This window comes from Zalophus californianus, chromosome 11 (assembly GCF_009762305.2).
Source record: "Zalophus californianus isolate mZalCal1 chromosome 11, mZalCal1.pri.v2, whole genome shotgun sequence".
In the NCBI taxonomy this organism is placed as follows: Eukaryota; Metazoa; Chordata; class Mammalia; order Carnivora; family Otariidae; genus Zalophus; species Zalophus californianus.
The window spans coordinates 17,407,120-17,432,759 of record NC_045605.1 but is presented as its reverse complement, the minus strand read 5'-3'; the positions used below and the strand labels follow the sequence as shown (position 1 = coordinate 17,432,759).

Here is a 25,640-nt window from a genome sequence, read left to right as displayed (position 1 = left end):
TAGCCAGACTCATCCAAAAGAAAAGAGAAAGGACCCTAATAAAGAAAATCACAAATAAGAGAGGAGAAATAACAAAACCAACACTATAGAAATACAAGGAAGAAAACATGAAAAACACCAACAAATTAGACAACCTGGAAGAAATGGATAAATTCCTGGAAACATATACACTACACCAAAGATGAGCAGGAGGAAATAGAAAACTTGAATATCAGCTGTCATTATCACAGAAAACAAAGTTTACTTATTAATTTCCTTTTTGGGGGGGGGGCAAAGCAGGGTACTGGAGGCCGGCGGCAGGGGTGGGGGCAGTGGTCAGTGGAAATCACTGGCTGTATCTATCAGTTTCAAAACACCAACTGGTTCTCTAGTATGTTTAAGTAGCCCAACACTGTAATAGTGACTCAGAAAAAAATATTTTCTTCTGGATCCCAAGCATTACATTTTATGACTGGTCTCTTGCTGAAACACTCAAATCTAATAAAGATATGAAATATAAAAAGAATGTGATACCCCCTTCTTTCTCCCCTTGACACCGAACATTTGGGGACATTTAAAAGTTCTGAAAATCCACATCATTTCTGTGATTTCAAATTGACACAAAATTTGTACAAAGAATACTTTGTGCTGTTACAATACTTAACTGATACAGTTTAATAATAGTAATAATCAACTTTTATTGATTTTACATAAATAGCTTATAGAATGCCTTTTTCAACCCACGTTTTTCCAATATACTTATGTTACAACACACAACATTTCCTTATGAAACTATTTGTTAAATCTTTTTGCACAGAAAGTGGGGAAAGGTGAAGGGAGAAGAGGGAAAATAAGATTTCAGAAAACTAATCTTCAGTGATCGGCCTAAATATTTGGCAATTACTTCCTTTTATAGGAAATTATAAGATTGTAATTTTGAACATATCAAAAGTGCAGTGCATCCATTTAATTAAAAAAGCAGTAGTGTCAAATATATTATCTGGGCATCAAATTTCCCTTTCTAAATATATTCAGGTTCACATAATCTTATTAAATAATGGTTTAAAATAATAACCATCAAAATCTTTAAATAAGCCCAGATCTGTATTAAATCGTGGTAGTATCAGTATTTTTTAAAATTCTAATTTATTTTTTCATCAGTAAAATGTTAATATTTGACAATGTCCCCAGAGAATAAGCTTCCTATGTGTAGGAAGATGATAATCTTATTATACCTGCTATTAATTAGGTTATTTACTTGGCCACTAATACGTTATATCAGATTTTTTTTCACATTGATGTATCCACTGGAACAAAATACTACAGGTAGTCATTATCATACCAACATTGAAGACTTAACCATTCCTGAAACAAGGAACCATGTTTATATTAGTATTTCTTTGTTATGATGCTTAGTCTTGGTATTATCAAGCACAATGTATTTTTCTTAATGAATATGGGTGGATTAAGGCAAAAGGACATAACCTAGTCCCCTCAATAATTTATTCTCTATCTTTATAAAAACTGTTGTTGAGGCTATACAAGTTACAGATATGCTGGCTACAGAGACACGACTTGTCCTTGAGACTAACACCTAGCATGGTAAACATGAGGTTAAAATGTCGGTGTTAACAGCATTCCTTCCTTGATCTACATCACGATCATTCCTCAGCAGTACCCACAATACAGACTCTCAAATACCATTTGCTTGCTGTGTCTCTTGGTTGTATGTATGTAGATTATTTTTCCTTATTAAAAATATTTCATAATATTTAATAACAGGGCAACAATCTACTCAGTCTTTGTAAACTCCCCACTGAATAATTTTTCATTTTTACAACCATTTTCTGCATGGCTGTTGCACTTTTCTTCTGTCATCTTCTTCACATAACTAAGTGGTCCTTTCCCTTCAAAGGAGGAAGGATTTTTGAACGAGCCTCCAATTCTATCCCACAAGGTGAAATACTGTCCATAGTTATAGTCAAAGAACATGTGGTGGTCTGTATGATGGGCTGAGCCATTAATAAATGGCCTTAAGACGTGGGGAACACGAAAATCACCATCATGAATGGAAATCGTCCAGATGTTGACCAAGATGTACAAACTTAAGTAGACCACCTTGTGTAATGGGAAGATAAAAGGGTATATATGGTAAGGTAGACTCTGAAGAAAGCCATCCACAGGGTGAAAAGCATGACTTGCAAATGGAGTAGGAATCTTCCAGAGATGATGGGGTTTGTGTATGCGCTATAGAAGAAAAGAACACAGTTAAGAACCACCTTTACTTTTCAACTTGGCTTTTCATGCTCATGTTGTAGAAATGACATAACTAAAAAAGTCTCTTTAAATTCCACAAAATCACTTTATAAAATGCACCCATTTGCCTGAAAACATAACGTGTTAACACAGCCCCTCCAGACCCATAAAGAACATAAACAAAATGAACCCGTATCTGTCAGGACTATGGTTACTCAGGTATTTAATAAGTTAGAGGAAATTCTTGGAAATAGAAAACAGAATTTGGAGACACCTGGGTGGCTCAGTCAGTTAAGCGTCTGCCTTCAGCTCAGGTCATGATCTCAGGGTCCTGGGATCGAGCCCCACATCGGGCTCCCTGCTCAGTGGGGAGTCTGCTTCTCCCTCTGCCCCTTCACCCTGCTTCTGTGTGCTCACTCTCAAATAAATAAAATCTTAAAAACAAACAAACTAGAAAACAGAATTTGTAACCATACACTGCTGAAATGTACATATTTTTTCTCTTTCCCCTAAAAATGACTCTACCTTATACACAAGTCTATGATGAAGGCCTCTGTGAATCCAGTAGATCAGCATGTCAGTGAAAAAGAGGAAGGACAGTATACTGACAAAGAGGCGAACCCAGCCTAGGAGAGATAACACGACGTATCAGAATCAAGATCTGGCTCCCAGGACCAGAATTTATTTGGTACTTGTCCATCTAAGTGCACAAAACGTGAGCTTAGACTCAAACACTATAAACTGTTTTGGCTAATGCAATACATTATAAATTAATCTCCCTTAACTCCCTGGTATCTGCTGCTTTCCTCACTTCCCTCCCATAAAAACTTGAACTTAAACTACGAAGGCAATTTCGAGATAGAAAAAGCATACACTTAAGGCATCTTTATTATTTGAATCTCTGAGCATAAATAACACCATTTATTTTTCCTTCATATTACTTTCCATAAAACATATCTTTACATACTATTTTCCTGCTTAGAATTTTATTTTCCAGTAAATACCGCAAGCCTAGCATTTACTCCATAACCCAACACTTTCTCACCTTTCCAGCCTCACCTGTTCCTGTCCTAAGCAGGCTGGTTTACTCAATGTCTTCCCAACATGTTGAAAGTCATACCTCTGTACCTTGACTTATTCTGTTCCAGGTATCTAGAACACTATTTCTCCTTTTATTTTTACTCATAATCCTATCCACTTTTCAAGGCCTAGCCAATTCATCACCGTACTGTATAATTTTTGTTCCTTCCTTTAAATATCTAACCTCTTACTTGGACAACAGGTGTGCTGGTGCAAGCAGGCCTGGGTTCCAGTCCCAGATCCACCACTTACTTGCTGAATGACCTAGGCAAGTTACTGTACATTAATTTACTCACCTATAAAAGGAACATGTCATAGAATTGATGTGGAATAAAACAGACTGATACATGTGAAAAGCTTAGAACTGTAGCTGGTATGTAATAACACTCAATAAATGTTAACTACTATTCTTACTTTCTAATACTAGATACTAGAGATGTATCTTCAATAAATAATGTCAGAATTTCACAGAAATTTAGTTTAGGTACTGCAGGGCTATCTATAATAGAAAAAAAGGAATAATCTAAAGGTCTAAAAAATTGGGGATCATTTAAATAAACTATGGATATCTACACAATGTGATACTATAATATACTATATAATGTCAATATTTACTGACATGAAAATATGGGCATATATACGACTAAGAAAAAAAAAATCAAAGTCCAAACCAGTTTATATGGTAGGGCTTCATTTTTGTAACAAATAATGAAGTAGATAGGCATAGAAAAGTGGAAAGATATATGTCAAAAGAGGTAGTTTCTAGGTAGCAGGATAGTGGATTTTAAAACTCTGTCTTTTCTGATTTTTTCTAATTATCATGTACGACTTGAGTTTTTTGTTTTGTTTTGTTTTTTAGAGTCTGAATTCAATAAAGAGAATAGTGAATGAATGCAAAGGTCTCTCTGATCATATTCAGCCTTCCCTGGGCACAATTCCATCTACAACCAATACTTTAAAATTGATTAAGATTAGGAAATGTATGTATGTGGCAAGACATAATACATAAAAACAGAGCATTAAAAACAATTAAACAACTTGTGATTATTTTCAAAGAAAAAAAGAGGCAGATCGGTTCTTTAGAGAAACCATTGTGTGCCTGGCGTTCCTATTATTAACTTACCGCTGGGAAACTCTCCTATGTCATCATATAACTTGCTGTAACCTCTCAACTCCAGCAGGAACAGTGACACAGTGGGGATACTAATCCACGGCAACGACTGCACAGTAAACGTAATCTCTCTATAGACTTGATTCTGAAAATGAAATGGCCAGTCCTTAAAAATCACAAAATCTGGGTGAAACAAAAACCAGCCTAAAATTGTCTTGGATTTTTACAATCTCTTTTATATGAAGGAGCTTGCCGCCAAACTGTTTCTGTGAAAATGGTAGTATGTGGGAATGAGTGTGTAAGAACATTCCTTTTGTAAAGAGTAAATGCAACAGATACTTTAAATTCTGAAACTTTCTCTCTTTCCCACAAAATCTGCATGCTAGATTTCTATTTATGGATTAATCATGTCTTTCACAAATAAGGTCCATCCCCAACCCTCCACTGATTTTTTTTTCAGTTTGGGAGTCACTGATAAATACAAATAACTGGAATAGAAAAATGATTATAAACAAATCTACAATCTCCTATCTAGTCAAAAAATGGGTATGTAGTAAAAACATATTTCAGTTTGTGAAAGTCAAACATTAAAACAATTACACAAATGTGTCCATTTATTTATTCATCACTATTAGCAAAGAAATTCATTCCTATGTATCTAGGAAGACACAAGGCTTATAATTTAAAAAAACCAAATAACAAAAAACAAAGTTGGATTCATTTATTTGTTTAAATTAAGAGAAGGAGAGAGGGGATCAGCCCTACCAAAAACATCTAACCCATCTGAGGCTGGTTGCAAAAATTTTTACTTAATGGTTATAACCAGTTTAATTTGAAAATCTCACACACAAATTCCTATTATTTTTACTGTAACAGTAGTTAAAAAGTAGGTAAGAAAATCACTTACCTTTAAAAACTGTGGATGCTTCATTAATGAATGATCATAGACAAAATAATAACTCAGTGTTGCAAAGAAGAAATAAAGGATATAAGCACCAAGATTTGTTACAATCAGGAGACTAATAGTTTGTCGGAAGATGTCATCCTCAGACCATGAGGCTGGATAGAAGTACGGTGTAAAAAAATAATAATCTGCAGCATTGAGTACAAGATCCATCTTAGCCCCTAAAGGATAAACATGTGCAACAATTATTTACCCATGCTGATAGTTCTCAATGCAAAAAACTTGGAATAATTATACAAGAAGTTCCTGCTTTAATAAACACTTACAGTATAATTCTGCGGCTAGCTACCAGAATCCCTGAAATGCCATTGTTAGAGCCAGAAGGGATCTTAAATATCACCTCTAGTCCAATCTCTTCATATTATACACGGGGACATCAAAGCTCAGAGAAACTGAGGCCCACAAAGTTTTTTTTTCTCTAACATCCAGCTGATAAATGGCATCCATGTAGATCTAATGCCATCTCTGTGTTCTTTTCCAACGTCTCCTACGGCAACGTGGCAAGTAGTTAAAGATGTGGAACGCAGGGCAGTAGATACTCAGATGTTTACTCTTTTGGCTACAAGTTTCAGCGGTACATCTCTTCTAAAAGGACTCTGATTTCAGAGAGTTTTCCTTCAGTGCTGAGACTTAAAGATAAATTTGCTAGAAGGATCTATGCCGCCACCTCAGGGACTATCTGTTCTTGTGACAGAAGGAAAGGCCACTCCCTGTTATGCTGAGTGAAATAAGTCAATCAGAGAAAGACAGTATCATATGACCTCGCTGATATGAGGAACTCTTAATCTCAGGAAACAAACTGAGGGTTGCTGGGGTGGTGGGGGTGGGAGGGAGGGGGTGGCTGGGTGATACACATTGGGGAGGGTATGTGCTATCGTGAGCGCTGTGAATTGTGCAAGACTGCTGAATCACAGATCTGTACCTCTGAAACAAATAATGCAATATATGTTAAGGAAAAAAAAAAGATAGCAGGAGGGGAAGAATGAAGGGGGGGAAATCGGAGGGGGAGATGAACCATGAGAGATGATGGACTCTGAAAAACAAACTGAGGGTTCTAGAGGGGAGGGGGGTGGGGGATGGGTTAGCCTGGTGATGGGTATTAAAGAGGGCACGTTCTGCGTGGAGCACTGGGTATTATGCACAAACAATGAATCATGGAACACTACATTAAAAACTAATGATGTAATGTATGGTGATTAACATAACAATAAAATCTACAGAACAAAAGGGGACAGATTCTTGACATTTAAGAACTAGAATACACTTACTCCTCTTCCCCCAGTCAATACTCCAGATTGGGGGCTGGCAACTGCAAACTTGTAACTAACAGTTCCCGGAGAATGCACAAACGAGTTGTCTGGGAATAATTTAAAATTTTCAATTGCTTTCAGTCCAGCCTGCCTGGAGCTTGGCTCACCTATATGTGTTAGTGAATTAGCCTGAAGATTTTTGCCGAGGTATTTTGTGAGGCTCATTCAAACACTGTGGACATGAATATATACTGAGATATCATTTCTTTGCTATTGGATTAATGAACATCCTACAATTTGATGATATTCTCTGCTGGTACGGTTGTAAGGAAATAGGCATGATCCCCTACACTGCTATGGGCTTGCCAAGTGGCGCAGCTCCAATTTAACAATATGCTCCTACCATGGTATTCCACACCGCTGCAAATTTACTCAGCACTCAGGCTGTCATCTGGTATTATCTTAGCTAATTCATCAGGGTTATGTTTAGCTGTTTCATGATCAGCAGAATCGTTTTCACCATACTTTCAGACATTTTTCACTACATGGCTTCCTATTTTTCTGAATCCTCCCGTCTTAACACTAACATTTGTCCTCAGTGGAGCAGTTCTTCATGATATATCCGTGCTTGTTTCCCAATCAACAAAGCAATCAGTGGCACTTATTTACATTCTTGTTGGCAAATCCACTTAATCAAAACATGGTTAAGGGCGCCTAGGTGGCTCCGTTGGTTAAGCAATCCTTCGGCTCAGGTCATGGAGTTCCAGGATCAAGTCTTGCATCAAAATCCCTGTTCAGCAGGGAGTCTGCTCTTCCCTCTGACCCTCCCCCCTCGCATGCTGTCTCTCATTCTCATTCTCTTTCTTTCTCTTTCTCTTTCTTTCTCTCTCTCTCTCTCTCTCTCTCTCTCTCTCGCAAATAAATAAATAAATTAAAAACAAACAAACAAACAAACATGGTTAGGATCTTTATTTTCTCTCCTGGGCTGTGCTTTCCCATTTTTTCATTTGTTCTTGGTCCTCAGCACTGGTGTAAAACTTCAGCAATCTGTTTTTCCAGTCTCTAAGTCACACGGGGTGGTAATGCCCACACTGTCCTCCTCAGCAGGAGAGCTCACAGACAACAGGCACAAGCTCCTACAAGAACTCCATGTCTGTACGGGGCGCCCGGGTGGTTCAGTCGTTAAGCGTCTGCCTTCGGCTCAGGTCATGATCCCAGTGTCCTGGGATCGAGCCCCGCATCCGGTCCCTTGCTCAGCAGGAAGCCTGCTTCTCCCTCTCCCACTCCCCCTGCTGTGTTCCCTCTTTCACTGTGTCTCTCTTTGTCAAATAAATAAAATCTTTAAAAGAAAAGAACTCCATGTCTGTGCCATTCCTAATGACGGATGCTTCCAATCATTCTGTTATTCAGATGGGCTATCTTTAACTATTTAAAACAATATTTCTGTCTGCAATTAAACCCAAAGTAACAAAAATAGTCCCAGAAAAGAGCAGAGGTAGGAATATCTGACAGGTGCACCAACACACAGTGGGCACCTCAGTCAGCTGGAGAAAGCCTGTGCCATCAAATGAGTTTGAGTGCCAGGCTTTAAAAAACAAAAACTTCTAGTTTTTCAGGGCTTTTCAGACTTTGAAACTGTGGCTACGGGACTGTGGACGTGCCTTTGTGTGACTTCATTGCTGTTTAACTCATGTATAAGCATTTGGATAGATTCTCACCTTATGCAATTTAAAACAATGCAACAATGATTAATCCAATATTGCATAAATTTCTACAAGCAGAAGAGCTATGACAAAGATCAGATGCATCAGTAACTTTGGCAGATACTGTTAAATTGCTCTGCATAGGAGCTGCGTCACTTTGCAAGCCCAGAGCAGTGTACGACCGTGCCTATATCCCTACAACCTTACCAAAAGAGAATATCATCAAACTTTAGGATGTTCCTTAATCTGACAGCCAAGAAATTATATCTCAGTATATAATTTATCTTTTTCTTAATATGAGTGAGGTTGAGCATCATTCCATATATTTAGCATAATTTATATATATTTTTCTTTTTTTTAGATTTTATTTATTCATTTTAGAGAGAGTGAGAGAGAGCACAAGCAGGAGGAGAGGCAGAGGGGGAGAGGGAGAGGGAGAAGCAGACTCCCTGCTGAGTCAGGAGCCTGATGCAGGGCTCAATCCCAGGACCTGGAGATCATGACCTGAGCCGAAGGCAGACAATCATCTGAGCAGCCCAGGCTCCCCAATTTATATTTTTTTCAGTGAAATTGTTTTTATCCTTTGCCCACTTTCCCACTGGGTTTTTAGTTTCTTAAATTCTAGAAGTTCTTAATTTATTGTTTATCCTTGTTTGTGATATGAGTTGCATTTTTTTCTCACTTTGTCATGCAAAGTTTTTTTTAAATATTTTTTATTTATTCATTTGAGAGAGAGGGAAAGAGAGCACACAAGCAGGGGGACTGGCAGGCAGAGGGAGAAGCAGGCTCCCTGCCGAGTAAGGAGCCTGATGTAGGACTCCATCCCAGGACCCCGGGATCATGACCTGAGCTGAAGGCAGACACAACCATCTGAGCAACACAGGCGCCCCAATTTATAATTTTTTCTGTGAAATTATGTTTTTATCCTTTGCCCATTTTCCCACTGGGTTTTTAGTTTCTTAAAATCAAATTCTAGAAGTTCTTTATTTATTAAGAGTGTTTATCCTTGTTTGTGATATGAGTTGCAAGCATTTTTTTCCCTCACTTTGTCATGGAAAGTTTTTTTTTAAATATTTTTTATTTATTCATTTGGGAGAGAGGGAAAGAGAAAGTGCACAAGCAGGGGGACTGGCAGGCAGAGGGAGAAGCAGGCTCCCCGCTGAGCAAGGAGCCTGATGTGGGACTCCATCCCAGGACCCCGGGACCATGACCTGAGCCGAAGGCAGTCACTTAACCAACTGAGCCACCCAGGCATCCCTGTCATGGAAAGTTTTAATTAACTAATGTCAAATGCCAGATACTGACATATATCCTTCATTATACATTGTTAATTCATTTAAATAACAAGTATCAAGCACTACACTAGGTAATGAGCATACAAATACTGAAAAGATAGAGTCTAAATCCATCTGAAAGGTAAGGCAACTATAGAAACAATTACATCAATACAAGTGCTATAATAAAGGTATACACACAAATTCTATATAATCGGAAAAGACAACACAACTGCCCCAGCTTATAGTAGAAGGCTTCATAGTGACATCAGCTGACTCTGGCTTTAAAGGACTTTATTAGAAAGAAAAGGTCAGGGATGGCCATTTCAAACAAATAACTTGCAGGGCACCTGGGTGGCTCAGTTGGTTAAGTGTCTAACTCTTGGTTTCGGCTCAGGTCATGATCTCCTGGGTGGTGGGATGGAGCCTCAAGTCAGCCTCCGTGCTCAGCACGGAGTCGGCTTGAAGATTATCTCCCTCTGACTCTTCCCCCGCTAAAATAAATAAATAAATCTTAAATAAATAAATAAATAACAACTTGCAAAGGCATGGAAAAAAGTCATGGTACATTCATGACTCACTGGGTGTTGCTGGTGGGTGCCAAACAGGGAGACAGGGATGAAGTGGGGGGGCGGGGGGAACTGTTCCAGGATAAACCTGGTAAAAGGAAACTGGTGTCAGGCTGTGAAGAGCTGTTGCCCTGCTAGGGAATCTGACCTTCCCCCATACACGATGGGGAGCTACTAAAGGTTGCTGAGCAGGAAAGACGTTCTAATCAGACCTGTATTTCATAGAAACCACTCCATTAGGAATATGAGCATTGATGAGCAGAAGAGAGAGAGACTACTTTGGTTGCTCCTGTGGTAGACTAGCTCAGCAGCTCTGAGAACACACATGCCCGTACACTGGAGATTTAGCACGTAAAACCCCACAGGGTTTGATGACCAATTAAATACTGGAATGTGAACAAGGGATAAATCTAGGATGGCTGTGAGATTTTAGCTGGCCTGAGTAGATGGTGATGTCACCATAATCAAAAGAGGGAATGCTGGGAGAGCTGGTAGCTGGTAGTCCCCACAGGACCAGGGGTGCATAAGGAATGAGGGATTCAGTTTGGGTCTTAAATCTAAGTAAGCATAGACTAATAAGCTTTAAGTCTATGCTTACTCTTAGACATAAGCAGTAGACTACATACAAATATGAATCGGAAGTTCCTGAGCTTGTAGTAGTTGAAATTGAAGTCATAAGGAGTAGAGACTGCCATGAGAGATCATGTAGCAAAGAAAGTAGTCAAAGTAATAGAAGGAAACAAACATTTTGAAACAACCTAACAATTGGAGAAAGATACTGTGACACCACTAAAGATGGATTAAGAGTTTACAGCCTAATCTGGATGTTACCTTGTATCCCATAGCCGGAAATCAATACACTACAGACAAGACAGGCAATGCAGCCAAAACCAACTCAAACAGTAACTAAGACTCTTATTTATTCAACCTTTAATATCAGATGCAAGTAATAACTTTCATTAGATCTCAGTCCTTAACTTTAAGCAACTCTTCAGTTTTGCTTTTATCTGAAGACCATGCTAATTGTGTTAAGTTGTATATTCCCCGGACATAATTGCTGTTACAGTAAACCAGTGCCTGGAAGCGAGGAAGAAATGTACTTCAGTCAATCTAGAGGCAGTTTAGATACTGTGAAATAAAACCTTTTTTAACTGTTTTTAGAATTTTGCTTTCAATTCTATTTGTTGAACATATTAAATATTCATAAATATATCACTATACTTTCTAACATCTAACAAAAAATCTTCTGAAATCAGGAACAATATGACCTCAAAATTGCATTTCAAATTTGAAGTTTATATTCAAACCCACATCTGTAAAATTATAGAACTGTTAAGGTTTAGAGACTAAGTCCCTAGTGTTTGGGCACCATCTGAAAGAGAATTTAGTCAATAAACAGGAGCTATTTATCACTGCTGTTACGGGGCCAAAGCTGAGTCAAAACTACTTTAACCTAAGGGAGAAAAAGGTGTCATCTGATTTTTCTTTGAAAAATGATGATATCTAATATCAATATTTACTATACACTTGGTACCATAAATATTAGCTCCTTTAACACTTTCAAGAAACCCTAAGAGCTAGGTACTAGTGTTATAGGTACTAGTATTACGGATAAAGAAGCTGGGCACAGGAATCTGGGGCACCTGGGTGACTCAGTCAGTTAAGCGTATACCTTTGGCTCAGGTCATGATCCCAGAATCCCAGGATTGAGACCCACGTTGGGCTCCCTGATCAACAGGAAGTCGGCTTCCCCCTTTGCCCCTCGTCCAGCTCGTGCTCTCTCTCTCTCTCTCAAATAAATAAGTATATAAAATCTTTAAAAATTTTCAAGTAATCTGCTTGGGATCATCAAGTAAACAAATGCTGGGGCTGGAACTCAGACACATGCAGTCTGGTTACAAAATCCCACGGTTTGTTTGGTTTTTTTAAGTTTTTATTTATTTGAGAGAGAGAAAAAAAAGAGAGAGAGCACATGCACACACAAGCAGGGGGAGCGGCAGACAGAGAGAGGGAGAAGCAGGCTCTCGGCTGAGCAGGGAGCCCGATATGGGACTCTATCCCCGGATTCTGAGATCATGACCTGAGCCAAAGGCAGATGCCCAACCTAGTGAACCACCCAGGTGCCCCTCAAAGTCCCAAGTTCTTAAACCAAGACTTGAACCGAGTTCGACTGCCTCTTCATCACTATCTCAACTCTTCAGCTCCTTAATTTTTTAAATTCTCAGTGACTACAAACTCACAAAATTTTGCATATAATTTTAAGGCGTTTATACCTCCTTAGGTCAGGGGCTCCACAGACCCTAAGTTAAATATCCCTGACTAAAACAGAAGCTTGTATTATTTTACCTTTATAGAAACAAAGAAAACTTTTTCACAAAACACAGTTATTAATTAAACACAATCAGGCTAGAATAACTGAGTCTACTATTACTTTGGCTTTACTTTAAAAGTATTGATAATACTAGTTAACATTTGTTGAGAACCAGGTATTATTTAAAAGCATTTTTAATGTATCACCTTGCTTAATTCCCACAACCCTATGAAGTAGGTATTTCTATAACACCTACTTTATAAATAGGGAAACGAAACTGAAGGCAGGAGTTTTCAAATAACTTGTCAAGTACCAAGTTACTCCTGAGACGTATATTCCAGAGTCTGTTCTCTCAGCTTCTACATTGTTATCTCTCAACTTGTATACATACAGATGGGGAATTCTGAGTATCTCATGCTAATTACATTACATAATGAATGGAAAAGCATTCCCTAAGTGATCAAGGATCATGTATTTATCTTTTTTTTAGATGCTTATCATTAGAAACCTAAACACACACACACACACACAACGACGGTGATATAAAGACATAACCTGCTGGAAGGTTTTGGTTAAAAATATCTGGCTACCACAAGCTTTCCAGGTTGGAAAATTTTCGTACTGACATTTGGAACTTCACCCATCTATACTACCTCCAAATCCATTCTGCTATAACATATGGATGCCAGCAGACATGATGTGTTCCTTTTACGATGCTAACCTAATAGATTAGTCCTCTTCCCTTTTAGTCTTCTCAAACCGTGGATTGTTGCCCTCCCATCTTAATTACGTTGCAGTAACTGGGCTTTGCGCTGTAATGGTCAGGAGGTCACAGCCTAATTTCTTTGCCCCTTTAGAAAAGAAAAATCCCTCCAACACCGAGGGATATCCGTTCCAAAGTAAAGCATTAGCGTTCGCTAGACGGATTTCCTCGGATGAGCGATCTGCAACAGCCAACATCAGACAAAAATCCCCCCAACACAGAGGGATATCCGTCTCAATGTAAAGCATTAGGGTTCGCTGGACGGACTTCCTTGCATGAGCGATCTGCAATAGCCAACATCAGACATTTCGTTTTCTGCACGCCTATCTTTGTGCCTGTTGCTTTCACGTGCAGGCCTCCTCGGAGCCCTGAAACCTCCCCTGGCCCGGCAGAGCCCCCCCCCCAACAGATCTCCGGGACAGCGGGTGTCCCCCGAGCCCCGCACTCGACGCCTTACGGCCCGCGCCGGCTTCCAGGACGCCCGGCTGCCTGCCAATCCCTGCTGCGGATCACCGAGATAGCCCAGCGCCCGCCCAGAGCCTGACACTCAGGCGGCGTTCCACGCACGCCTGCCGCTAGTCGGAAAAAAAAGGGCTGGGCGCACCTGTACCCATCCTGCTGATTGCTCCCCACCCACTTTCCTCCCCGCTCCTCGCCCGTCCCGCTCAGGTGTATTCCATCTCCTCCTCCTGCCCTCCAGCCATTCCTACCTCCAGAGGGTTTGTGGCCGATTCGGCCTCCGCGGGGTCCTAGGCTGCCGGGGCCACTGGGCGGCCGGCGGTGGTCAGCCAGCGGGCCAAGCCTGGAGGGGCGGAGCCAGGTACGAGCTCCTAGCGGCAGCAGGCGCCAGCCAATCAGGGACCGGCGGCATAAGCTGATATGACGGCAGATCGCGCGACTTGGCTGCGCGCGGCTCTCAGTGGTCACGTGGGCGCCGCGCGCTCGGCCACGCCCCCATCGTCCTCCCGTTGGAAGGGAGGGCGGGACCCTGGTTCAGGTACCCGAGCGGCGGAGGATGGAGTTTCAGGTTTTGTTTTTGTTTCCCTTTCAGCTGCCACTACGGGTGTAGTTCGGAGTCTTGCACGAAGCAGGCTTACTGTATTTATGCAGACATTCCTAAAACCGATGCTCTACCTTGAGGGAAATAGGTATTTCCTTTGAGTTGAATGTCAGAGGCATTTTCGTACTCTAGTGAAGGAAGTTCAGTATCTGTAAAACAATTACTAATATTTCTCAATCGGGAGCCTGCCCTTTTATATAGCATTGAATGGCTGGAATTTGGCTGAACTCGTTTAGGTAGGTATTTAAATGATAGGAACCTTTTCATAGAACGGACAAAGCAAATCTATGCAGACTAAACGGGAATATTGTGTGGCTTCCTAGAGGTCGGCTTTGGTCTGGGAGTGTGTAGGGTTTTTTTGTGTGTGTGTGTGGGTGGTGTTTTTTTGTTTTGTTTTGTGGTTGTTTGCTTTTCTAAACGTAAATTGAGGTGGTCACACTTGTAGATCAAATTCCTGGAAGCCTCAGTGTAGTGCTTCTCAAAGGCCAACCAGCTGTGTCAGCACCATCTGGGAGTTGCTTGGAAATACAAATTCTTGGGAGCCACTCAGACCTCCTGGATCAGAATCTCCCGGAGGGTCCCAGGAATTTGTATTTTAACAAACCCAAAGTGAGTCTAAACGTTTGTTAAAGTTAGTAAACCACTGTTCTAATGAATTTGACCAGTCAGAAGAAAATTTAGTCCTTCAGTTTTGCTCCTTCCAGAGTGATAAGTAGAAGAAAATACAGGAAAGTGGGAGATGACTAAATTTGGTAAAGATCCATCTCTGTTTCCTTATAGGACCATCAGAAGTACTACCATGTTAAGGGGAGAAATTATTACACTCCAATCATAAAAACTTTTTATATGAATATTGTTTTAAATATCTGTGGCTTGCCTCCTAATTTCTTTTTTTTTAAATTGGCCTGTAACAGTATATTAGTTTCAGGTGTACAAAATGACTTGCTAACAGTGTATTTGTTTCAGGTGTACAACCTAATGTGAAACTGGCTCTTACTTTCCAAGTCACATTTCTTGTTTCCTTTGTTACTGTTTTCATTTAATCCTTAGTTTTGGAGATTAAGATTTTTATGTATCATTTCTGAGGAACATAAAAATGTGGTTTGTCAACCTTAAAAATAAAACAGCCAGTTATTTTGCCAGCAAAAATGGGTTTATTTGAGAATAGTAGAGGAATTTAATTCGGGACAAGCAAGCTATGGCAAAATCATAGGCAAATACACAGAACAAAAGAGAGAAACTCTAGTTTATAGAGGAAAAGGGGAAGTTGGGAAGGCTGTTGTAAATAAAAAGTCCATTGGAATAAACTGGGAGTTGGAAGTAGAATGGCTTTTTTGGCTGGGTTGTTGCCAGGGCAGAGGGAAAACTTCCTCTTACGGGGTAGTAAAGTTAATAGCAAAATTAAAAAAAAAAAAAAAGCAAATGGACTTGCAAGGTTAGGCTCTTCCTGTTGGGTCTGCAATTGACTAGGAGTGGTGGGGTGTGAGAGCTCCCCCTGCTGGCCTCTCAACTCCATTTTAGTGAGATTTCCTTTCATTCTCACAGATTTAGAAGGTATTTATCTAGTACAAAGGTTCCACATTTGTGGCTGCTGTAGGCTTGCCTATGTGGTTTGTTTAGTCCACAAGTCTATTTTTCCCTTTACTTGAATTAAGTAATTTCACATTTTAGAAAAATGATCTATCGTGAAAGATTGGGAAATCTGGCATTGAAATTATAAGCAACCCTCAAATACAATATCCTGAATAGCTAGAATTTTATCATTGAATATGTACTAGGTAATACAACACCACCAGATGGTGACACATGCTATGAAGAAAACAAAAGGGTGAAAGGATCAAAATTGATGATGGCTGTTTTTTTAGACAGCATGGTCAGAGTCCGTTTCTCTGTGGGGAACATTTGACCAGAGTGAAGTTAGGGAGCCTCATTTGCTTGGAAGATTCTAAACTGAGATTTAGAGTCTGAGTGTTTTTGATGAGCTGATAGGGCCATTGGCTCACAAAAATCTATTTGTATGAATTTAGTTTTTAGATAGGAGTATTCAAGAAAAAGGTAGGTGCGCAAGTATCCAAAAACAGAGGACGAGGAGATATTTGTTCCTCAACCTGGTGCCATGGGTTAGATTTTAACTTCCAGTATGGTACTTAATATTTTAGGGATCAGAGATCACTCTGAAAATTAGATGAAATCTGTGATCTCTGTCCCCCCCGCAAAGTACACATTGCATACAGTAGAAGCTCTTCCTAACCAGTGTCCAGTTAACTAATGTTCTCAATAGCCTTTCTGAAATATGCCAGCTGATCCCTGGAAAATACTAAAGACTCACAGCTGGTAGCCTTCACTTTGGTTCACTCCTGCGTATCTGGTTCCACCAATTGAGTGGAATGCTTAGCAAGAGTAAGTTATGCTTGTTACCAATGTATTGATTTCCGTTGTACTCCTCATAATTATGTAATTAAATTACACAAATTGACAAAATTTGAGTCTGCAAAGAAAAAGAATTTGGGTTTTTTTAAGATAGATTTATTTGAGAGAGAGAAAGTGCGCGCGCTCACTCTCACGCACAAGCAGGAGGGGCAGAGGGACAGAGAATCTGAAGCAAACTCCGTGTGAGTGTGGAGCCCATCAAGGGGCTTGATCTCAGGACCCCAAGATCACAACCTGTGCTTGGGGCTTACCTGACTGTGCCACCCAGGCACCCCAAGACTTGTTTCTATGAAAACCAAGAATGCTTTGGAAAGACAGCATAAAGATGAGTGCTGATAAAAATTGCTATTGAATTGGGTGTAGGCAAGGTGGTTATGAGAGACTAGAAAGACTTTTTCAAGCCCCAAATCTGGTAGGATTCTGCATTCAGTTTGATTTGCAAGAGTCTTTAACTTGTCTCTACTGTAAACAAATTAAAACTGAAAATCAAATGCAAAGCACTAGGCATATAGTTTAGGCAATAAAGACTGCCCACAATCCCAGTCAGAGGGACCATACTCAAAAGAAAGGCCTTGGGGAAAGACTGGAGAAAAAATTGGTAAAAATAAAATTCTTAAGGTATATATATATAGATGAGGATGTAGGTTAGGCTTCTTGTGACAGACACCCAAAATAATAGTGGTTTACTCCAGAGAAAAGTTTTTCTTTCACATAAAAGTGTTAATTAACATTCTTGTCTGATGGTAACAAAAATTATATAAATTATAATGACCCCAACACAATATAAATTTATTTTTCACTCGAAAAACAGTTCAAATGGATGATCCTGGTCATTGGGTAGCCCTCCTCTAAATGGCATCCAAATTTTTCCATCTTGTAGTTCTACCATTATCATAACTTTCTGTGTCTTATCTAGAGAAATGGGAAAGAGGGAATGGAACCTGCATACTCACTCTTTTAAAGCCTTGGTCTGAAAATTCCATACATCATCTCTCACATTCTGTTGGCTACAACTCAGTGACATGGCTACATCTAACTATTAGGGGGGCTGAGAAACGTAGCCTGCATTCTGGTAGTCTGTTCAGCTAAAATCAGAGGGGCGCCTGCCTTCAGCTCAGGTCACGATCTCATGGATTCTGGGATTGAGCCCCGAGTCGGGCTCCTTGCTCAGTGGGGAGTCTGCTTCTTGCTCGAATGTATGCTCTCTCTCTCTCAAATAAATTAAAGCTTACAAAAAATAAAATCAGAGTTTCTATTGCTGTAATAGTTACCTCTTGCTTCGTAACAAATCACCCCAAAATAATAATGGCTTAAAACAAGAAACATTTACTTCATGGTTTCTGTGGATCAGGAATCCGGATGTAGCTTAGCTGGGTCCTCTGGCTCTGGCTTGCTCAGAAGGCTGCAGTGAAGGTATTGGCCACAGCTCTATTTTGAGAGGGTTGCTTCCAAGCTCACTCAGTTGTCTGTCAGCAGCCTCAGAAGATCCACTTCCAAGTTCACTCACAAGGCCACTGGCAGCCATCGAGTCCTTGTTGGCTATTGCCAGAGAAACTGACTTCTTGCCATGTGGGCCTCTCCATAGGGCAGCTCATAATGTGGAAGCTGGAACAGAGCAGGAAGGGGAGAAAGCAAGAGAATGAACTAGATAGAAGCCGGAATCTTTTTGTAACCTAATCTCAGAAGTGATTTCTGTATTCTTTTTGTTAGAAGCAAGTCATAGGTCCAGCCCACATTCAGGGGAGTGGATTTCACAAGGTGAGAACACCAGGAGGCAGAGATCAAAGGCAAAGAATTTAAATAAGTTAGCCAAGGGCACAAAACTTGTGAGAATTAGAGGAAGAATTATGAGCTTTTTGTAGCTGGCTGGTGGGTAGATTGGCCCTCTGTGAGTGTTGGGCCCTTTTCCCCTGGATCATCAGTGCTCACCAAGGACCCTCTGCAGGTCTCTGGTGTTCTCTCTGTGCAGCTGTCTCCTCTCTGGCACTCTATCCATGAACTTGAACTGCCTTGGTATCTCCACACTCTTCACTCCATCTCCTCAGCTCCGGGAGCCAGCTGGCCTCCACCTTAGTTCTGTCCCTATCCCACAGCCTAGAAACTCTCTCTGAGCAGAAAACTGGGGCAGTCACTGGACTCATTCGTTTTCTGTTTTTCAGGCCACACTGTCCTTTGTTACCTGACATCCCGTGTCTTGAAAGCCGTTCTTTGGTTGTTGTTTCAGGCAGAAGGGTAAATCTGGTCCCTCTTCCTCCATCTTGTCTACAAGCAAAAGTCAGAGCTCATGCTTTAAGCGATTCCCTGTATCATCTTCTACAGCATGTAGAAAAGTGCATAACATTTTCGAGAAATTTGTGGCCGTCCTTATCGCCATCCTGGGACGGCAATCCCATGTTATGGGGCTACAGGCAGTAACTGAAGGAGTTTTTGTAAAGACTTCTGTGAATCACAGAGAACAGAAGCAAGGCCTCTTTAGGACCAGATGACAAAACAAGACACACAGTGAGGAGAGGGGCAGCCTCCTCATTTCTTCATGGAACACAGCCTGACTGCAGTCCAGTAAGGACTAGAGGGTATGCTATGTCATTTTAAACAATCTAGTCTATTTTCATCAAAAATGTGGGTGTGTATTGTTTAAAAACAATATATAATAGCTTATAAAGGGGAAAAAAAAAAGCTGTCTCTGCCTCTTAATCTTGCTCTGGCCAGGTAACTATTCTTTACAATTCCAGCTATATTTTATGCCATGTACCCATGTATTCAAACAAACCTTAATCATGCTTGCTGTGCCATTTAGGGATATCTATATTTCTCACTTTGGAGCCTGGGATTAGGACTCTGAGCAAGAAACAATGTTTTTACAGAAAGCTGGCCATGTGTCTCCTGTTAAAAACCAAAATTCAACTGAGTAGATCTGAAGATCTATTTGGCTTTATCCAACCACTCATGAATCATGCAGCTCCCATCTAGCAAGTAGAGAGGAGCTCCAAGGAGGTGTACAAAATGGAAGTTTTATAGGCAGGAGGAGTGTGAAACAAGGAAGTTAAGAGTAGATTGTTTCAGGCAAGGTCTCCTTCCCTTAGGGGAAAGCAGGGGATCTTCTGAGGCAGATCACCTCACCAGTGCTGATGAGGAAATCCCAGACTGATTGGCTTCAAATTCCACTCCTGGGAGGCTGAAACTGAAGTTTAGTTAGGAAGTCCTGGTGGGGCTTAGCAAAAGTGACTCCATTTTGGGTCTGTTGTTTCTTTTTAGCACTCCCTCAGATGGGTTCCATAATAACAGCAGAACATAGGATCATTCACACGCACCAATGAGGCACACCCATGCGTTTCCAGAAATAACAAAGGGAGAGATTTTGTCTGAGACTGTGGGTGAAGGAGCAATCGGTCTGTGGCATTTGAACTGTTTAGTGTTGATGTGTTGTCATTCATAACTGTGGGCTGGTGGGTCCTGAGGAAATTTGAGTTATAAATAAAAAATATATGCTGGAATAGAATAGTGCACAGATAGGATATTGACTTTCTCTAAGGAACTCCAAGCAGCTTCAGAGGTCAAGTTAAGACTTGAAGGGGAAATGGGAGTTCACTAGTGTCAGGTGATTGGTAGGACTGGAAGAGCAGGGAGTTGTCTGTACTGTGGGTGACAACATCGAAGAGCATAGCATGTTCTGGAACGTGACCATGGTACTATAAACGCTCAAGTTGAAAATTGTCTTATAAACGAGGCCTTGAAGGATGGACTGATGAATGAGTTCTATTTGTTGGAATTCTTTTGAAGCCTGGGATGAATTTCTTTATGGGAGAATTTAATTAGCATCTGCCAAGCTTCTGGGGATTCTACTAATCCAAGATCTCTCTAACTTAAATTCTCACTTTGAGGTCTTTAATACTCCCAAGACAACAAGAATTTGGCCCGAGGGCTGGCTTTCAGCTCTAAATTCCCCCTTTTTTTGTTTTTTAAGATTTTACTTTTAAGTGATCTCTACCTCCAACGTAGGGCTCAAACCTACAACCCTGAGACTGAGACTTGCACGCTCTACTGACTGAGCCAGCCAGGCGCTCCTCAGTTCTAAATTCTTGTCTGTGATTTCCTCCCTTTGCTCAGCAACAACATTTGAATTTATTTATTGACTCCTATAGTCCCCTGGAGCCAGCAGTGGAAATTTTTTAGTGATGAACTTTATCCAGACACCTAGGTCACCAAATAACCAGAAACAGAATGAAAACCATCTTGCTGATGAAAGAGGCTAGCATTTTATTTACGGGCATCTTACCTGCTGAGAAAATGATTTCCAAATTTCTGTGCTTTATAAAATTTGAAGAAAGGGAAGAACATGGAAAAGGCTAGTCCAAATGACTGAGAGCTGGACTTTCCCAAACGTCTTTTATCTGCTTACTGCTTTGCTTATCACCAGTGGACTTTGAATGCCAGAGCTAATTTATTCTGATCCCAAGGTTAGGGTCAAGAACAATCGTTTTGAAGACTTGGGTCCAGTGCGGCATGGTTACACATAAAGTTTGTAACTTTGGGGATTCGTTCCTCCTCTGTAAAACGCAGAACGCTAATCCATCCTGTACCTAGTAGTTTGCTAGGGCTACCATAACAAAGTACCACGAACCGGGCGGCTTAACCGAAATTTATTGTCTAACAGCTTCCGGAGGCTGAAAGTCCAAAATCAAGGTGCCGGCATGTCCCCCTGAAATGTTTAGGGAAGAATCCTTCCTTGCCTCTTCCTACTTGGAAGTAATGGCTCTCAGTCCTTGCTTTTCCTTGCCTTGCAATTGCCTTACCTCAGCCTCTGCCTCTGTCAGTTACGTGGTGTTCTCCCTGTGTGTATGTCCAAATTTCTCTTATTAAGGACAGCGGTTACTTGGTGGGGTTAGGTATTAGGGCACATACTATGCCAGTAGGACCTGATTTTCATTAACTGATTATTTCCACAACAATGCTATTTCCAAATAAGATTACATCCTGAAACACTGGGAACTAGAACTCCAACATCACTTTTTGTGGAATTCAGTTCAATTCATAACAACTATCTTCTAGGTTCCTCCCTTCTCTGTGTTCCTCAAAATACGTCGTAGGTACTGTATATACTTTCGTTATAGCACTTATCCTTGTTTTAAAGGCTGCTAACCTTTTTAAAAAAAATCCAGTATAATTAACATACAATGTTATATTAGTTGTACAATATTATATTAGGTTACAATATAGTGATTCAATAATTCTAAATGTTATTCAGCAATATATATGTACTCCAAATCCACTTCCCCTATTTCCCCATCCCCCCGCCCACCTTCCCTCTCGTAATCATCTGTTTGTTCTCTGTAGTTAAGACTCTGTTTTTTGGTTTATTTCTTTTTAAATGTGTCAGTTTTGTTTCTTAAATTTCACATATGAGTGAAATTATATGGTATTTGTCTTTCTCTGACTTACTCCACTTAGCATTATACCCTTTAGATCCATACATGTTGTTGCAAATGGTAGGATTTCATTCCTTTTTATGGATGAATAATATTCCACTGTGTGTGTGTGTGTGTGTGTGTGTGTGTGTGTGAGACATCTCTTTTTTTTTAAGATTTTATTTATTTGACAGAGCACAAACACGGGGAGCGGGAGAAGGAGAAGCAGACTCCCCACTGAGCAGGGAGCCCGATGTGGGGCTTGATCCCAGCACCCTGGGATCATGACCTGAGCTGAAGACAGATGCCTGACCAACTGAGCCACCCAAGTGCCCCTACATACGATCTTCTTTATCTATTCATCTACCGATGGACACTTGGACTGCTTCTATAATTTGCCTGTTGTAAATAATACAATAAATATAAGGGTACCTATATCTTTTCAATTTGGTGTATTCTTATTCTTTGATTAAATACCCAGTAGTGGAATCCTGGATCATATGGTGACTCTATTTTTCACTTTTTGAGGAACCTCCTCCATACTGTCTTCCACAGTGGCTAGAGCATTTTGCATTCCCACTGACAGTACGCAAGGGTTCCTTTTTCTCAACATCCTCACCAACACTTGTTGTTTCTTATATATTTGATTTTAGCCATTCTGACAGGTGTGAGGTGATATCTCATTGTGGTTTGATTTGCATTTCCCTGATGCTGAGTGCTGTTGAGTATCATCTCATGTGTCTGTTGGCCATCTGGATGTCTTCTTTGGAAAAATATCTATTCATATCTCCTGCCCATTTTTAAACTGAATTTTTTTTTAGTATTGAGGTGTATCAGTTCTTTATATATTTTGAACACTACCCTTTTATTGGCTGTGTCATGGGCAAATACCTTTTGCCATTCAGTAGGTTGTCTTTTTGCTTTGATTCTTTCCTTTGCTGTGTAGAAGCTTTTTATTTTGATGTAGTGCCCCCAATAGTTTATTTTTGCTTTTATTTCCCTTGCCTCAAGAGCTATATCTAGAAGTTGCTGTGGCCAGTGTCAGAGAAATTACTGCCTGTGCTCTCTTCTAGGAATTTTATGGTTTCAGTTCTCACATTTAAATCTTTAATCTGTTTTGAGTTTATTTTTGCGTATGGTGTAAGAAAGCAATTTTTTAAAATTTCCTCTTTGATTTTTTGGTTGACCCATTCATTGTTTAGTAACATGTTGTTTAACCTCCATGTATTTGTTATTCCAGGTTTTTTCTTGTGGTTGATTTCTAGTTTCGTAGCATTGTGGTCAGAGAAGATGCATGGTATGACTTCAGTTTTTTTGAATTTGTTGAGACTTGTTTTGTGATCTGTTCTGGAGAATATTCCATGTGTGCTTGAAAAAGAATGTGTATTTTGCTCTTTTAGGATGGAATATTCTGAATATATCTGTTAGATCCATCGGGTCCAATATGTCATTCAAAGCCACTATTTTCTTGTTGATTTTCTGTTTGGATGATCTATCCATTGGTGTAAGTGGGGCGTTAATGTCCCCTATGATTATTGTATTACTATCAATTACTTCCTTTATGTTTATCATTAGGTGCTTTATATATTTGGGTGCTCCCATGTTCAGTGCATAAATACTTACAATTATTATATTTTCTTGTTTGTTCATTTTGATTATGCAGTGTCCTTCTTTGTCTCTTGTTACAGTCTTTATTCTAAAGTCTATGTTGTCTCATGTAAGTATTTCTACCCCAGCCTTCTTTTCACTTCCATTTGCATGATAAATACTTTTTCATCCCTTCACTTTCAATCTGCATGTACTTTTAGGTCTGAAATGAGACCCTTGTAAGCAGCATATAGATGGGTCTTACCTTTTTATCCACTCTGTCACCCTGTGTCTTTTGATTGGAGCATTTGGTCCATTTACACTTAAAGTACTTATTGATAGGTATGTGTATATTGCCATTTTATTACTTGTCTTATAGTTGTTTTTGTAGTTCTTCTCTGTTCCTTCTCTTGCTCTCTTCTCTTACAATTAGTTCCCTTTCTTAGGGTTATACTTGGATTCCCTTTTTTTTTTTTCATATTTATTAGCATTTTTTTGATTTTTGGTTACCATTGGGTTTATATTTAATATTTTCTGCATATAGCAGCCTATATTAAGTTGAGGGTCACTTAAGTTTGAACCTATTCTAAAAGCATTAAATTTTTACTCCTCCAACCCCCCCTGAAATTTTAGGCATATGGTGTCATACTTTACATCCTTTTATTTTGTGAATCCCTTGACTGATTGTTATAGATATACTTAATTTTGCTGCCTTTCTGCTTTCCTTACTCTCACGTACGGTCTTTCCTTTCCACCACAAGAGTCCCCTTTAACATTTCTTGTAAGGCTGGTTTAGTGGTGATGAATTCCTTCAACTTTTATTTGTCTGGGAAACTTTATCTCTCCTTCTATTCTGAATGGTAGCCTTGCCAGACAGAGTATTTTTGGTTGCAGGTTTTGTTTTGTTTTGTTTTGTTTCTTTTAGCACTTTGAATATATCTTGCCACTTTCTTCTGGTTTGCATAGTTTCTGTGAGAAATCAGCTCATAGTCTTATGGGGTTTCTGTAGTGTGTAGCTATTTTTTTCTTGCTGCTTAAAAATTCTTTATTACTCCTTTTTGCTATGTGTCTTGGTATGGACATCCTTGGTTTGATTTTGTTGGGAGCTCTCAGTGCTTCCTGGATCTGGATTTCTGTTTCCTTCCCCAGGTTTGGGTAGTTTTCAGCTATTATTTCTTCAAATGAATTTTCTGCCCTCATGTTCTCTCTCTTCTCTTGCTGAGATCCCTATAATGTGAATGTTATTATGCTTGATGGTGCTGCTGAGTTCCCTAAGTCTATTTTCATTTTGTATCATTCTTGTTTCTCTCTCCCATTCAACTTGATTGCTTTCCATTACTCTGTTCTCGGGGTTGCTGATACATTTTTCTGCTTCCTCTAGTCTACTATTTATTCCATCTAGTGTATTTTTAATTTCGGTGTTGTTGAGTTCTTCATCTGTGATTGGTTCTTTTTTTATGATTTCTATCTTTGTTGAGGATCTCACTCTACTCTTTTGTCAAGTCCAGTGAGTATCTTTACGACCATTCCTTTAAATTCTCTATCAGGCGTATGGCTTATCTCCATTTTGTTTAGCTCTCTTGCTGGGACTTTGCCCTGGTCTTTCATTTGGGACATCCTCTTCTGTCTCTTCATTTTGTCTAACTCTCCATATGTTTCTGTGTGTTAGGAAAGTCGTGAATGTCTTCTGTTCTTGAGAGTGGTCGCCTTATAAAGAAGAGGTCCTGTAATGCAGTGTCCCCTGTTCACCAGAACCCGACACTTCAGGGGCATTTTCTGTGTGTATTGCATGGGCCCTACTGTTATGGCTGAGCTTCTTTTCCCTATGGTCCAGTTGGCTATAATAGCTCTCTCTGCCTGTTGTGGGCATGGTTTGGTCCCTGTGTTGTTAGTGGGCC

At 39.9% G+C, this 25,640-nt stretch overlaps 1 protein-coding gene and 1 long non-coding RNA gene across 3 annotated transcripts in view; one reads left to right on the top strand and one right to left on the bottom strand.

Moving 5' to 3' along the window:
• Positions 1-657: 657 nt before the first annotated feature.
• SC5D (sterol-C5-desaturase) lies at positions 658-14,098 on the bottom strand. Of its 2 annotated transcripts, none has more exons than XM_027579202.1 (5): positions 13,971-14,098; positions 5,334-5,551; positions 4,439-4,571; positions 2,761-2,861; positions 658-2,226 (listed from the first exon to the last, which is right to left on the bottom strand). In XM_027579202.1, exons 2-5 carry the CDS (start codon positions 5,541-5,543, stop codon positions 1,771-1,773), a joined length of 900 nt encoding a protein of 299 aa, XP_027435003.1. In that variant the 5' UTR covers positions 5,544-5,551; positions 13,971-14,098; the 3' UTR covers positions 658-1,770. The 2 variants fall into 2 exon arrangements, with proteins under 2 accessions (XP_027435003.1, XP_027435004.1); XM_027579203.2 differs by lacking the exon at positions 13,971-14,098 and adding an exon at positions 5,657-6,066.
• Positions 14,099-14,269: 171 nt separating this feature from the next.
• The window catches only part of LOC113914202, a 52,745-nt gene continuing 41,374 nt past the window's right edge, over positions 14,270-25,640 (top strand). The window contains exon 1 of the long non-coding RNA XR_003517408.1: positions 14,270-14,556. This is a non-coding gene — a long non-coding RNA (uncharacterized LOC113914202). The remainder of the gene's footprint in view (positions 14,557-25,640) is intronic.